Here is a 16,738-nt window from a genome sequence, read left to right as displayed (position 1 = left end):
TGAAGCAACAAGAACAATGATCAGATTGACGCTCCCCACCGCCGTAGAAGTGGGGCCGTCGTGGGAGTGCCTGTGCACTATCATGAAGGAGAAGGACCCACCTCGGGATTTTCGCATCATAACCCACTGGGAGACGAATCAGACACATCCCCTGCAAGGCAGAGCTGCAAAGAACCTCCGGTCACTTTGGTGGCGTGAAATGTGTGAGGAAATGTGAGCCTGCTGATTGCACCCTGCCTAGGCCACATGTGGCAAACTCTCCTGATTCGGCTGCTGGCACTCCAAGTGACCGCAGACGGGACACACTCAGGAACTCCAGTCGTTCCAAGCCTGCAGTTGCGTGAAAGACTGATTTCAGGCCCAGGGGAACTTTCTTGCTAGTTAGCGCGTCTGTGCTTAAACACTGTTAACTTTTCAATGGAGTCATAGTGCATTCTTGAGATTCGGACTAATAGTAGAGCTTACCCTGGATGTGGCCTTTTGTTAATGGGGAATAACCACTATTGCTAAGAGCGAGGAAGAAGTGGGACCCGGGGAACCGCCTGAAGGAGCTCTGGAGCCCTGACCTCAGGGCGACTGTATAGTTGTTTGTGAATGTCAGAATTTTCCTTTGTGTTAATAGCGGTAGAAAAAAAAATTCTCTTCTTCATAAAAGTGAGTATTTGACTGGATATGGATTTTTTGCAGTTACTGTGCTCATTTTAAGTTGTAAGCATGTGTTCACTCCCCTGTATCCGCCTCTCCATGAGTTAACTTTAGACTGCTCACATCACGCTTTTTCTGAGAGTCAAGTGCAGAAGAGAGACTTGGCCCCATTGCTCAGAATCAATAGTAGGTCGGTCCCTGGGACATCAGGAGTAAAAGACCTCAAACCCCATGGCTGGGCCTTGTACCCCCTGCGTGCTCAGTGGCCCTCTGAAAGGCGTTCAGACATGAGTTTTGCTTACATGAAGCCTTCAGAGGAATACAGCCAATTTAAAAGTACAATTGTTGATGCATTTTCATATTTCATGAGCACAGTGTAATATGCCTGTCCACTTATGGTTTATCTCACCAAGTGGATTGCCAACAGACCCAGAAAACTCATCAAAGGAATGCAGAAACAGATACCATGGCTTAACAACCCTCTATCCCCACTCAAATGATGCACTTTCAGTGATGTTTGTCGATGCAAGAATACATACATGAAATCTCTAGCTGAATGTGTTTTTACTCTCTATGCATCACTGGGATATTTACTAAAACTATTTTGTTTTGTTTCCTCTTAGGCTGGTGTTTCTTCAATGTAAAAGAGTGCCTCAAAGATTTTAAAGGCAGGAATGGACATTCAGGCTCAAAGTGCAGAATGAGGCAGCCCACTTCAATGCAGTGGGTCTGATAGTGAAGAAAGTTTAACAGCATGAAAAGCTTGGTGAACAATAACAGCATAATAAGTCAACTTTCATATGGAAATCTATTTTATTTACATTATATTTTCTATTCATATCACTAAGTGTCTTCCTGCACAAGAACACTGAAGAGTGAATTAGTACTGGTGTCAACATCCACTGCTTTGCTCATTGTGAGTAAACTAACACATTTGTGTAGATCAGGATAACCAGGGTGTGCAAAAATGGGATTCACGCTCTCGTCTTTGAGACCCAATTTGTTGCTGGTACGTGCCTCAAAAATGGCTACACCCAAAAGCCATTGGAAGAGAAATAATGTGGGTAGTTGTTGGAGGTTTGTACCCTTTACATTTCTGTAATGATTTTTAGAAAAAAATGATTGTATCTAAGAAATGTGTTGGGTTGAACAATAAATAAATTCTTTATTGTCCTGTATGAACAGGTTAATGTTGAAAAACACAGCAACAGCCGACACGTGTTTCGCCCAAAAGGCCATCGGCCAGGGGCTTTTTCAAGGTTGATACATAGATCGTAAAGTGTCAAAAGTCTATCAGATAACATCAAAAACCAATTGGTTGAAATTCAATAGCGTGGTCTCGGTAATACACATGGTCTCTGTAAAAGACAAAAGACCTTTTGGACCGCGGAGACCTTGTGTATTACTGAGCCCACGCTATTAAATTTGAACCAATTGTTTTTTGACGTTATCTGATAGACTTTTGACACTTTACGATCTATGTATCAGCCTTGAAAAAGCCCCTGGCCGATTGGACTTTTGGGCGAAACACGTGTTGGCTGTTGCTGTGTTTTTTAACATTAACCTGTGCATACAAGACAATAAAGAATGTATTTATTGTTCAACACAACACATTTCTTGAATACAATAATTTTTCCTAAAAATCATAACACATTTGTGTACTTTTTGTTTGTAGAGAGAACTGGCAGCAATTGTGCTGATAGAGGTGTATGTATAACACCCCCATGTATGTTTCCATATTAATTTTAACTGTGGCTAGACAGCAAAGAATAGCAAAGATGTAAAGCTATTAAGGGGTATTTCCTGAAAATAAAGATTGTACCTTCTAAATTCATGTGCATTGTAGCAGGATTAGAAACTTCAAAGTGTGGTTAAAAGTGATTCATTAAAAAATGTATTTACCACTCTTTTATATTACACATTTTCACAATTTCTGTCATTGCACTCGCTGTCAGTTAGGCAATTGCCTTTGAACTCACAGATACATCTCAAGTCTTCCTTGACCCACACCCTTAACAGTCGGTAAACCTGGTGCTTTTCACTTCATAGTACAGCTTGACCAATCCAACTTATAATTTGCTTGAAAGCAACTGCACACATTTGTTGTTATTTGTCCATTTTTGTATTTGTATAATTTGTGTAATTCCTTAGTATGATTCTTGTTTTATTCTCTTGAATTAATATTGTTTTAACTAATTTCAAACCAAAGTATTATACATTTTGAGAAACTATTTTCTTCTTTAAAACAATTTAGTGCCTTACATTGTATAATATCTGTCCCATTTGATAAGGCACTAGCAACCCATACAGTTGTGCTTGACTCCTCTCTGCCACAAATGGAAAGTCTTGCTTTCTTTTGGAAGTTACTGTCAGTAACGGGAAGGTGCCCTTTCTAAAGAATAAGAGCAGGAATGGAAAAGTATTTCTTCTTTTTTGGAGATAACAAGGAAAGTAGATCTGATAATCTTGCATCCGTATCCCGATCAGATGTGTACTATCCAATAGCTATCACATTGATATGCGACGTATTGCCAAGAAAGACTGGAAGGGTACTGGGCATTGATGCCGGTAAAATTCCGCCCCAGAGATATCTGAAGCCCCCTCACTTCGTACATGGCTCTCTGCACAGATGTGTGCGCTCCTCTCCTGATGCGCTCATAAGCATTGTTTAATCAACATAAATGCCTCAAACATGCCATCTCCTATATTTGTATAAAAGTATTAATGTGGTAATTGGGAGATAAGGACCCAGACAAATCACTGCCCATCGTAAAGTGTGGAAAAGGCTGCTTTATTGAAGCAGGTGCACATTAACAACTTAATCGCCTTACAAAACTACTACCTCGCTAGACATCTAATTAACTAACCAATGTCCTACCCCCATCCTTACCGTTCCACCCACAATATCAAGTATTACATTACTATTGAAGCGCATTGCAACATTTTCAGGTTTAGCTTACCCCCCCCCCCCAGCCGAAGACTGCAAGTATTAAACTCTAAGCAACTAAACCTTTGAACCTTGAACTTACTGCGTACCTTCCCTGTCCCCGTGTTTCACCATTGGCAATGCCACTCCAACTTCTGTATCCTCCTGGAAAGCTTTTTAGGCCACCGCTAATCACCTGCCTTATCAACAACTTTCACAATCACTTCTTCCCCCTCTGCACCTGTCCCATCAATGAGACTAGGGAAAATATAAAACACCATAACCTAACAACCCAGACACCTTATGAAATATGAGGACGGGTGGAAGGGGGGAAAAAGACAACCAGGGTTCCCTGCCACCAGTCACCAGATCACCAGAAACAAAAGATGGTGACAGGAAGCCCAAAAGAAGCCCCATATATAGCGTTATTGGGCTAGATTGGGCTTCAATGAAACCAAGCCCAAAAGAGGGACGGGCAGTCAATTTTGACTGCAATCATTCCTGAAAACCCCAAGGGGCATACCTCCCTGTGGTTGGCTGCCCCCCAAATCCCCACTGGGAGATATGGGAACAGACAAATCACTGACCATCTTGTAAAGTGTGGAAAGGGCTGCTTTATTGAAACAGGTGCACATTAACAACTTAATCCTGGGCAAACTGCTTTACAAAACGACCACCTCGCTAAACATCTAATTAACTAACTAACTAACGTCCTACTCCCACCCCTACTGTCCTACCCACAGTACTCCACCTCTAAAGTATCTAATTGCTATTGTAGCACATTGCAACATTTTCAACTTAAATTTGCCCCTCCAGCCTAAAATTGAAAGGGGCTCATTTATGAGCCCCTGCGTCACTTTTGCGCCGCCGGTGCGCCACTTTTTGTGACGCACCAGTGGCGTAAAACATGTGCCATGTTGCGCCATATTTACAAAGTGACGCATCTAGGTAGATGCGTCACTTTGTAAACCCCTGCGCCACATTATACCTGCGCCAGGTATAATGTATGCAAGGGGGGCGTTTTGACGCAACAAAGGGTCGTAGAAGTGACGCAGTGAAATCTACGAGATTTCACTGCGCCACTTCTAGGGTGCAAATGCGTCAATTTCTTGCGCCTGCCTCAAGGCAGGCGTAAGACTGACGCAGACCCTTTCACATGGGGCTTGCCCCATGTGAAAGGACACATTGCTGGAGTTGCGTCACTTTTGTGACACATTCCAGCGATGCGTCACTTTTGCGCCTACAGATACGTCAGAAATACTGACGTATCTGTGACTCCTTGCGACATGATGCGTCATACTGTAAATATGACGCATCACTGGAGTCGCAGGGAGGGCGCAGTGAAAAGTGGCGCATCACTGTTTTCACGCAGTGATGCGTCACTTTTCATAAATGAGGCCCAAAGTATTAGACTCTAAGCAACTAATATTATGAACTTTGAACTTCCTGCCTACCCTCCCTTTCCTTGTGTTTCACCAATGGCAATGCCACTCCAACTTCTGTAACCTCCTGACACCTTTCGAGACCATTGCCACCCAGAAAAAGGCTGCTTACTCTCTTTTTCTGCCCCCCCCAACTCTCTGTCTGACCTCCCCAGGGCTTCCTGCTTACCAACGGATATTCAGTGCCCGCCCCACTACCTCTTTTAATTCCAATAGGTACAACTCCAATGAACACCATTGCTCCAGAAAAATTCAACATTGTCATATTGAATATCTGAGTGGCCAAAACCGAGGTCCTTGCAAAACTGACATATCTCCCTGTTGATCTTCCTGCGTGCCCTGTCCACTGCTGCTTGCTTCACAGCTCCCCTACTCTGCCTGCAGAGTATACATTCTGTCCAGATTACAAAGTAACAAGACCACTACACCTTTATCTGCTTTAAGTCATGTTTCATGGCCCTCATCAAGACCATACCCTTCTCCAGAACAAGATCATTCTCTCCCATGTGGAGAACCAACACATCCAGACCTCTTCCTCCCACCAGCATGCCATTTAAACACCTGATCATTTGCACCATCTCATGCCCCCTTTTCCCTGCCAGGTAACTGGAAACAAGCGCTGGTCGAAATCCAAGTTGGTACCATAGCCCGTCTGAGCTGCCTGACGCTCCACCTATTTATTTAAGGAATGCCCTACTACCCAGATGGATACATGCTTCACCGCTGGTCCCGTAACCGAACCTGAAACAAGAACAGCAGTAAATATTCACATGAAATGCCCTGATGCACTGCCCTTCCCCCACGTTGCACACACATATTTGCGAAAGTAATCTGGAGGCCTGTGCCACAGCTGTATGATTTCCTCCCATGCTCAGCCACAATTGCCTGCCTCGGTTGCAGTGCCAATCCAGAATGAGTGTGTCCCATAATCGGAAGGGGTGACCCCAACTGCCACTAGCACCTTGAGCAAAACAGACAAGAGCTGGAAGGCTGACACCCTTGTCCCCGACCGGCACTGGGAACCTACTCCTCACTTCCCGGCAAACCCGCATTGTGCAGCCCACCTGTCCCACAGTGCCACTTACGGAGCCCCAATGCCGGAAGTGCCTGTAAAACTACGGATGTCCCTTGTGCCCTCTGGTTCGTCTTGAAGCTGCTCAGCCACACTGCCAACCTGCTCTCCATCCTCGTGACATCCTCCCATGTCACTCGTCCTCTGCCCCTACAGCCCAGCAACATCCAGGATTTCATTGTGGGAAACACGCACACCTCCTCATCTCCCCTGCAAACCAACAGCAAAAGCCATAGAACCCGGCAAAACAAGTTCCACAATAAGGGCCTCCAAGGTCTCTCCAAGCGACCTTGCTCCTTCGCCCAGCCCTCGAGTATCCTTTGCCCCAGGTCCCCGGCTGTTGGGGATAAACCCCACAGCAATTTACCCATGAGGGCAATACCCGCTAGCTTCCCTTCAACTGTCACGTGTGACAAGCCCTTCTCCATCAAATCCAGGATAAATTGAACCACATATTTTGTCCTATGCCACCCTGCCTCCCTGTGCTGAGCCCCTGATGCCAAAATTCTGACCAAGCCTAACCATAAGCTCTTCTGGTCAATACAGCTAGGGACCCTACCACCAAATGCACCATCCTGTGTTGCTTACTAACCTCTGGTACAGGCGCCTTTCGATCTGTCTGCTTCCTTGTCCAGCCCATGGAATCTCTCCCACTGAAAACAAGACAAAGCATCCGCAATGTCATTGTCTATCTCCCGAACATGCCGCGCCCTGAAAGAGATATCATGCTGCAGGTAACCCGGCACAAAAACAAACAACAATTTTAGCACCTGTTGACTGCCTGTTCACTACCTGCATGACAGCCATGTTGTCCTCCCAGAACAGCACCTTCTGGTTTGCCAACTCTGCTCCCCAAAGTACAATCCGGACCACTTGCTGGAAAAGATCCAGGAACGCAATGCTTTTTCCTCCTGCCTTCCACTGGACTGGCCACTCCAGCGTGCTCCAGCGACCCTGCTAAAACAAACAGAAGCCCAGACACCCAGCCACATCTGAGAATATTTGTACATCCCAGTCAAGATCGTCCTGCAGGGCCAATTAAATTCCATTGAAGGAATTCAAGAAAAATCCCCACATCCTAAGGTATTTCTTGGCCCGGCTCATATGCGTGCAAACCTATTCTCCTACAGAATGTCCTTCCTGCCCGAACCACTGTGCAGGTGAAATTGAGGCGACACAAAAGGATCTGCACTTCCCTCACCTTCACCTTCTCTTTAGCCAGCATATTTGTCAACAATGTCGGCATAGCTTCCTTTTTGTCCTGTGGCAGCCTCGCTCAATTTTTTCCACATCCAGCTCGATTCCCAGAATGGCCAGAACCGTACTCGGACCCACTGTCTTTTCACTGACGAGCAGAACACCCAGGTCACCCATGACCTCCTGGAATCTTACCAACATGTCCTGCCTGTCCGTAGAGCCGGGTGCCCCTACGAAAAAGAAGTTATCAAAGTAATGTGTCACCAGCATATAACCGGTATGCTATGTAAAGAGCCACTGGAGAAAGGAACTGACACACTCAAAAGTATGCATGAGATAGAACATCCCATGGGCAAACCCTTGTCACCATACCATTTCCTTCAAAGTGCATGCCCAGCAGTTGAAAGTTGTTCGAATATACCGGAAGCAGACAAAAAGCTTACTTCACATCACATTTTGCCATCTGTGCCCCTTGCTCTGCTGACACCAAAAGGGACATGGTCATGTTAACTGATGAATAGGACACCAACACCGTTTCTTCAGGAATTAAATCATTCATTGACCCGCCTTCTGGCAGTGACAAGTACTGGATTAGGCAAAACTGCCTGGTTCCGTTTTGGGCACCACATTTATGGGTGACACAATCAAGTCTGCAATTGGCCAATCCTCTAATGGGCCCGCCATTTTCCCCTTTGAAATTTCCTCATCATGTTTGTTCTGTGTTGTGTATTGATGTTCTTTTGTGGATCGCAATGAGACCCAGGGAAATATAAAACACCATAACCTAACAACCCCAAAACCTTATGACTCATGAGGACGGATGAACTGGGAAAAAAAAGCCTACCAGTGCTCACTGCAACCAGCCACCAGGTCACCAAAAACCAAGAGGGTGGCAGGGAGCCAAAAAGAAGCCTCATGTATAGCGTTATTGGGCTATATTTGACTCTGATGGAGCCCATGCCCAAAAGAGAGAAGGACAGTCAATTTTGACTACACCCACTTCCAAAAACTCTGGAGATATTTGATATTTGATATTTTTGATATTTGAGGGGGTATTTCTAAAGCGCAGCGTTCGCTCCGGAGGGAGCATCATGGCGCTAGAGTTCCTGAAAGCCCAGTAGTGGTAGCGGTAGGAGATTAGATGGCAGCTTTAGTGAAGTCGTTGGGGAGGTTAAATATCCAGGTTTTAAGAAGTTTTCTGAGAGGTTTTTCAAGAGTTTGTTGCCTTAGATTTTTGGGCAAGTTGTTCCAGGCTTTGATGGCCAGGAAACTTAAGGTTTTGCCACCTTTCGTCTTCAGGTTGTACCTAGCGGGTAGCATGAGGTTGTCCTGGGCAGATCGGAGAGATCGGCTAGGAATGTAGTGGGGGAAGCGTCTGGTGAGATATTTAGGACCTCTGTTATTGAATGCCCGAAATGCAATAATCAGTATTTTGAAAAGTAGTCTTTTGTGGAGGGGGAGCCAATGCAGGGATTTAAGAGCTGCGGAGATAGATGATTTTCGGGGCAGTTTTAGGACCAGTCGTGCAGCCGTGTGAAGAACACTTTGAAGTTTGGTCAGTGTGGACTTTTTTGACCCCACCAAAAGGCCATTACAGTAATCTAGGCGTGAGATAATGAGGGCTACTGTTACTGTTTTCCTGGCGTCGAGAGGAAGAAAGTCAAAGAACTTTCTTAGTGATTTTATTATTCCAAAGCATCGGCCTGCAACATTCTTGGCGTGCTGGTCAAATGATAGATCAGAGTCGAATAGGACACCAAGGTTCCTAGCTGTTGTTACGGTTTGGGGAGGGGCAACTGAGTTCTCCGGCCACCAAAGACCTGGGCAGAAGGAGGTGTTTTTTCCGATAGGAAGTATCTCTGTTTTGCTCGAGTTGCATCTGAGATGGTTAGTGTCCATCCAGTGGAAAACCGCTGTCAAACAGTCTTTGAGGTTGGACTCTGCTTTGGTTGAGCTATCCTCTAGAGGAACGATGAGCTGCGTATCATCGGCATACGATGTAACCGGTATGCCGAATGATTCAATCAGGGATAGGAGTGGTATGAGGTAGATATTAAAAAGAAGGGGACTCAGAATGGACCCCTGAGGTACTCCAGAGGAGAGCAGACATCCCTGCGTTCAGCTGTCCCCAAAATCCTTATTGTGCCCTGCAAGTTATTCAATGTGATGTATGGCACCAAAATGTGGTTATGGAAACTCCAATGGTATCTGAAGTTGTTTCCTTCGCTACATTCTAATGCATAATTTTGCAAAAACCTAATAAGAAACAAAATTATCACTTTGCCTACATCTGTTCTTATGGTCTTCTAGCTGCGGTAACTCTGACAATGTTCTAGGATTCGAAATCTTGGCTGATTAATTTATGAGATTTCTCTTTAAATCGTTTTGTTACTGGGCTTTTTATATTCTGAATTCAAATATGTCACTTCGATTTTCTGTCCATCGCAGTTTTGCCTCATGTTCTGTTAAACCCATATAGGACAACATTTACTATGCCTTGTTTGTGCACTCTTGCAACTCGGTGCAATTTAGTACTGCATAAGAGTGCCTTTGAAACGGAAAGTAAATCAGCACTATCCTTTGCGTAATGTGCCTTATGCGAGCGCCAGCATAAAACTTTAGTATGTGTGTTAGGTGGTAGGTGCCATGAGGTTTATGTTTTGTCAGGTTATGTACAAATTGTGAAATTCCTCAAAGGATATAGCTGCCTGCCCCAACCTTCCACCTGTTCCATTCAATATAGTGAATTATAATACCTTAATTAGGAACCATTGGAAAACAGGGAAAAGGTTAAGACAGCAGAGACACTGGTGCAGAAATGACGCCAACAGCAACCTTGGATACTGACAGAACCACCACACATCAACATTGACAAAAACAAAAACAGGATCTATCATGGTGTAATATCTACTGACTCTGAGAAACAGAATAGTCACAGTTCAATGAAGGCATTTTCAATTACAGGTGTACTGGTAAGAGCTTTTTACAGACCTTTGTATAATAAGCAGTACAGCTAATTCAGATAGAAATGTGACTCATGCTGTCACTGAGAAAGGGTGCTACCGTATTCGGACAAAGCACAGCGCTAGGAAAGGTCGCTTCCCAGGGGGTGCCCTTGGCCCCAAGCCTTCTGCGGGGCCCCATTCAGCATAAGTCCAATGAGTATCTGAAAGATATGGGAGATTTAGGGGCTCCTCTTCTCATTATGCATGGGGGCCCCATCATATTGTGTTGTGCCACTGTCTTTCCCCCCTCTGGTAGAAACTGCCGATAATAATAATGAGTCTTCTAGAGCGCAATGGTTACACCTCATGGGAGGTTCCCGCCCTAGAACCAGCCAGCGACGGTGCGTCCGTTGGGGCGTTGCCCCACTAAGATTGGAGGACGAACGCATCACTAAAATTTAATTCACTATTAAGTTAAAAAACAATTTCAAACACGTGACATTAACAAACAAACTTCTTGCCGCAGCTGCCTGCTAACGGGACAATCCCGGCTCAATCGGACGGCGCTGGTTGAAGGGGTGGAACCCGTGGGGGCGGGGCTGCGGCAGCTGAGTGAGCGCGGAAGCGCAGCCGACAGTGCAGCAGCAGTGCGCATGTCCAAAATTGGGCTGGTCATTTTTATGACCAGCCCGAACATGCGCACACGCCGCACATTAATACCTTCCCTCCGTAGCGACTGGCGAGGGACCTGAGGCCTAAGGGGGCGGGGAGTAACCATGCCCCCCTGGCCAATGCTGGCGCAGTGGTGCTGCATTGACAGTGCCAGGATTGGCTGAGAGACCGTGCTGCCTGAGGCCGGGCAAGCAATGGCATATGCTTACCGCGCATTGACACTGCCGCACTTTGGCCAATCACTGTGGCTTATGTGAAGCCATGCAGTAGTGATTGGCCATTTCCTATGCTGTGGTCGCAGCGTCCGGCTCCGGCGGCATGTCACAGTGCCACGGAGTCACTAGTCGCTCGCACTCACTCGCACGCACCACACAGACGGACCTTGTGCCAGTGTCGACTTGTGTCTCTTCTACAGGAGGAGCGAGGAGTAGTCTACTGCAAAGTTAAGGTAACACTAAAGATGTATTACCATTTAATGTTAAAGAAGTTTGTGAAGCGGACAGACCACCCAAGTGGTGCACACTATTAAAAGAAATGTGCTGCCGTACAGTTCGCCATGAAAGTGGGGGCCTGCTGCACGTGGCTAAGAGTAAGACCTGTTACCTCACCCACAGAGTGACGCTTTGGGGCAATCGACTATTGGCAGAATACAATAGATAAAAGACGAGCGCGTCCATTTTTTCTTCCATATGCACCTTCATGGCACCTGCGCTCTCCACGGTGGTGGCCTATTGGGGAGGTGCGGGCTGTGGGGGGAAGGGGCTCGGCTCCTTTCAGGTCGTGACTTGTGGTGAAGAGTAGGTCTGACATGACATGGGTGCCGGGTACTCCTGAATAACGTACAGTTCGCCATGAAAGTGGGGGCCTGCTGCGTGTGGCTAAGAGTAAGACCTGTTACCTCACCCACAGAGTGACGCTTTGGGACAATCGACGATTGGCAGAATACAATAGAAGGCAAGCGCGTCCATTTTTTCTTCCATATGCATCTTCATGGCACCTGCGCTCTCCGCAGCGGCGGCGGCCTATTGGGGAGGTATGGGCTGTGGGGGGGAGGGGCTTAGCTCCTTTCAGGTCGTGACTCGTGGAGAATCTGTGAGTGAGGTACTCAGAAATGCATTGTATCTTGAAGTCTGTTATGAAGCTCTGTGGTTGTACTGAATAAGCAGCTACCTATGTTATATGACATCTCTTTATTAATGTAATAACTGCACTTTGACAATTGCTTTATTAACCTTCCTGCTTTTTCAAATTTGCTTGAAAATGCACCATTTTTCCTCTCTTTTTTCAAAATGTTATCGGGGGAGAACACCCCGAACCCCCCTTAGGTTGTTCGGGCTCGCTCGCTACGCTCAATCGCTACAGTGCAGTATGCCAATCATTTTACGCCTTACCACTTTCAAATGTCACCAGCCGCCCCTGGAACCAGCACCGCTTCTAGAGCTGCGGGCACATTTCTAAGAAGAGCATAAGCTAGACATGAGACCAGACAGTTGAACCTATCCTAAGATAAACAAAACAGCAAGATTTTAAGCCTCTTACGAAAGATCACCTCAGCTGGTTCCATCCTCAGATGGGTCGGCAGGGAATTTCGCATCTTTGATGCTTGGAAACCAAAAGAGCGGGCTCCTGGCTGGGTTCTGTTAACATGGGGTACTACCGCTAAATTGGCACCAGCCGATTGAAGGTGTTGATAATTGCAGTCACCAATGTGCATAGCTATCTCCCATCTCTGACTGGTTCCAGTCATTGAGGGGAGACAGACTTCTTGGAATGTTCTGTGTAAGGCAGGCTGTGCAGGCCTGGCATACATACCTGTTTCTAATCTCTGAGAGGGGCTGCAGTAAACAGGCTGTGCAGGCCCGATCAAGCTTGGCGTGCTCTTGCCTCAAGGAGGAAGGCTGCAGAGGCTTCCCCGCCTCTCACAGGGCAGAATGCAAAGGGGTAAGGAGAGAAGCCACTGAAATGCCAGTGTCAGACCAGGCAACACTGTGACATTACTACTCGCTTGAAATGCATTATTACAAGCGGAGAGTGGCAGAATGTTCTTATTACAAGTGTTTTCTGACACATGAATGTGCCTGTAATAAGAAAAGAATCCACATCCTTTCACATGGAGATTACAGTCTCTCAATTACTATATCAAATTATGCATGAAATGCAAACATTTGGCAACAGAAACAAGGTGATGGATGGAGTGCTCCAATGGGAACACTCCAGCCCGAACTGCCAGGGCAGGCCCTTCCTGAACCAGAACACAACCAACCGAAATCCGGTTTCACATTCATTAGGGCTCAAAATCCTGGTAAAGCTTAGCTCCAGTGGCATACTGAGCACAGGACCTGTGTCTGGGCATACTTGTCACACATATGGCAACAAATTCAAGCATTCCATCCATCACAATTTTGTACACTTCAGTATGATGCCCTAAATTGGACGGGTATGCGCAGACGGTCCTGGGCACATTTCTTTTATTGGAACCAAGCTCTACCTGACTAATGAGCCCTAATTAGGTTAGGTCCTGGGCTTCTTGTGTTCTGGTTCAAGCAGGACCTGGCCTGGCAGCTTGGGCCTGACTGATTTTTATATGGCTGGGTCCAAACTGAGGTGGCATGGTTATGCTATGTGTATTTGTAAAGCAAACATTCACCCGTGAGGGTTTCCTGGTGCTGAGCAGATGTGTATACCTAGCCCTGCCTATGGTAGGCTGGTTAATTGAAAAACCCAGGGCTTCAGCATTTTGCAGAATTGAAGAAGAGCGAATGAGGCTCTGATGTGGAGAGGGAGGTTGTTCTACGCTTTAGGAGCGATGTAAGAAAATGCTCATCCTCTTTATCTGGTTCTGTGTATGCATGGAATGTGTGGAGTAGGTGTCCTGCAGAACGGAGTTCAGTGCTTAATTTGTGCAGGTGCTTTCTGGTGCTTAGAACCGGCGCCTTTTTATCAGGGCCGGGTCTACTCTACACCGCCAACTTACATCACTGCAGTCTGCACGTCATGTGTCATGCCAAAGTAAATAAAATATAATTGCTGGCTTCCTGCATGCAGTCTTGTTCACACACTCTGTTACAGTCTGAGACAATCTCCAGATCTTCGGTGAAGAAGAAGAGTGTTGACGACGACATGCAGTGCTGCTGAGACAGCGCAGCAAGCCCGATAAATAAATCCATCCAATATTTGCTTTCAGTTGCAGTGTTGCCGATGGGCGGGCCACTGATGGCTGCATTTGCTTCTATGGGTCTAAGGGTCTACGGCGGGCAGCATATGCCGTGCGTAAGCTTTTTTGTTCAACGGATGGTGGACCGCGCCCCCGCACACACTCACAGCAGTGGACGGGTTGCAGCAGCAGTTAGCACGACATCAAGGTGGGCCCTTTTATTCAGCTGCGCAGCAGGCCTCTTAATAAAGGCAGAGCCACCAGTCTATCAGCAAATGACAGACGACCGCAGTAAGTTTATTATGAAATAAACAACCCGCTGCTCATGCTCACTCTGCTTTTTCATGCGCGTGCTGACGCTGTGCCGGTCACCTTAACCGAGTAAGAGGCCCGCCGGCCCAGGCCCGGAAAATCATGCCACTGTCGCCGGGCAGGGCACCATGTGCAATGCTCGGGCCCTTTCAGCAATGTTTGACGAGCACCATAACATTTGCACCTTTCATGTGACTCCGCCTATGGAAATGTGTGGTGATGTCCATGTTACTACATTCCACATTCCAGATCATTCTCCTTGGAATATGGAATATGGTGTGAGGAGTCTGCTGTGAGGAAAGTTCTATGACTGTCAGTTGTTGCTGAAACTGGACTGTGGCCAATAAACCTTTATGCTTAAGGTTGACACGTTTCCTGTTACTTTATTGTGTCCTTGTCACCACAAATTTGGTGACGAGTTAGCCACAGTGAAGAAGCCACATGTGTTCATGCCAGAAGACTCTCCATTCCTGTCTGCTTCATATGAGTGTTTAAGGAGGATGTTGGGGAAGATGTGTTCTTTGCGGAGGACCCTACTGTCAGGCCAGTGCCAAGAATTGGAGCATATGTGAACGTGCCGGCATTAACTTTCTGTTTTTGTTGGCGATATCAGCGTGGGAAGGTGTTAGCCGAAGCTCAGAGCATAAGTTTGTACACGGTGAACTGTGTGTGCGGGCTGCATGGGCCCGTCACAGCAATCAGATGTGCAATTATTCCGGCACAGTGCTTGTGCACTTACCTTTTAGTCATCATAGCAATCGGAGGCGCATCTATCCCAGACCAGTGCTCGCGCCATTAACGTTTCGTCAATGTTTATTAGAGCCCATTGTGCTGCTGATTCTGCGCGCTGATCCTCGAGCTACAAACACGTATGGAAAGTCGGTGGCCATATTGGTTTGGGGATAGGCCGACTTACTCAAAGGGAAAAGTGTCCTCATTTCAGCATTTTTTAGGTCTCGCCTAGCGACGCAACGCATGCGCTGCACGCTTGCAAGACTATTGTTGTCGGTTTTGCTTTGGAAGCGTGGTGTAAGCTCCACCCATGCTTCTCATTGGCGCGCATGAAAAATGTGCGCTGTTGATTGGAACGGGAGCATGTTTGTTCCCTCTCTGTCTCCTGTTTGCCGTGCCTGCCCGGACAGGAGATGTGCACACATACGGCGTCCCTTTTGCTCACAGCGTTTCAGCACAACGTGCGCATGGGGCGCTTTCACTTCTTTTTGGTGTGGTATTCTGTCATCCCGAGTCTCGCGCTCCTTGTTTGCCACTCTGCCCTTCCCCTTGCTCATGGAGCGCAGCCAGGGCTGGTGGTACCGCCAGTTATTGATGTGTGCCTTAAGACATGGATTCCCGTTCGCCCCTCACTTGCTCCCTCTCTCCCTCCGTCAAGCCCTCCTTCTTTCATTGTGTGTCGCTGCTGGTCAGAACCCGGCTCAGAACCCAGCGTGGCTATGGACGGCCGCTGTACGGGTTTCAAACCGCTGCCCGAAGTGTCCCCGGCTGGCGGGAGGATGCTCACTAGGAAAGCTGTGCAGGAGTGGGTTTTTGCAATTTCCTTGCTTCCATGTTCATTTCGCTCCCCTCAGCACATCACGGCCGTTCTCTCTTTTTAAAATGCCTTCTCAGGTTAACTGCTGGAGAGACGGATATGCAGCGGGCACCATCGGAAAAAGGAAAATCCATTTCTGAGCTGTGAAGGGTATTTTCAGTTTAATGTACTTTAATCCTGATGAGACTAGGAAATCCCATTCACAGTGGAGGGAGTGGGGCGAAGTGCTGCGAGCGATCCGAAAGTGTTTTTAAATGTTTATGTTATATATTTATATTCTGTTTTCGCCTTATCATTCATATGGATCCAAACGTGTTAAAAAGGAATACATTGCATTTTGAAAGGGAGCAATATCATTGGCGCATCTGTTTTTTTTCAATTCTGTCAGATATATAGCTGCTGTAAAAAGGCAACGGGCCCGATTCACAGAATCTGTGAATACCGAAGTGAGTAAGTGCCTTCTGTGAATACGAAAATGGTAGTAAGTTTAGGATTTTGTCTTAAGTTAGATCTGTGAATCGGGCCCATAGTACGCAAATTCACAACGCCAGAAAAAAATTAAAACAAGGTCTAGAGAGGTAATAGCACTTGATGTGCCGCTCGTGATGAAGTTATTCGGAGTTCCATTCATATTGCACCGATGTGGTGCTTTTTACTGCTGTTTTTGCCATTTTCTTTGAAAAGACAACATTGAAGGGAGATATATTTTGCTGAGTAAATGCAAAGCATGCTCAAAAACATGGAGCGCTGTGAATATGGGTTGCTCATGTAATTACTATGCGAGTCGTGGTCCTTATCAGCTCTGCCTCCCTGCTAGCATCACT

General features: G+C 46.5%; 1 protein-coding gene across 3 annotated transcripts in view; it reads left to right on the top strand.

The window, feature by feature from the left end:
- LOC146801871 (transmembrane 4 L6 family member 4-like) overlaps nucleotides 1–2,562 on the top strand; it is a 232,466-nt gene extending 229,904 nt beyond the window's left edge. Inside the window, exons 6-7 of one of the 3 annotated variants that reach the window (XR_014967661.1) lie at nucleotides 1,269–1,849; nucleotides 2,145–2,562. Coding sequence is in view for 1 of the 3 variants with exons in the window: in XM_085621399.1 (XP_085477525.1) it covers nucleotides 1,269–1,289 (21 nt within the window). In the remaining 2 variants the exon portion in view is untranslated. Of the gene's footprint in view, nucleotides 1–1,268 lie in introns of all 3 variants that reach the window. The other 2 variants (XR_014967662.1, XM_085621399.1) reach the window with 2 other exon arrangements.
- The last annotated feature ends 14,176 nt before the right edge of the window (nucleotides 2,563–16,738 follow it).

The sequence above is a fragment of the Triturus cristatus genome, chromosome 8, assembly GCF_964204655.1.
Source record: "Triturus cristatus chromosome 8, aTriCri1.1, whole genome shotgun sequence".
In the NCBI taxonomy this organism is placed as follows: Eukaryota; Metazoa; Chordata; class Amphibia; order Caudata; family Salamandridae; genus Triturus; species Triturus cristatus.
This window is presented reverse-complemented; position numbering and strand designations above follow the sequence as displayed.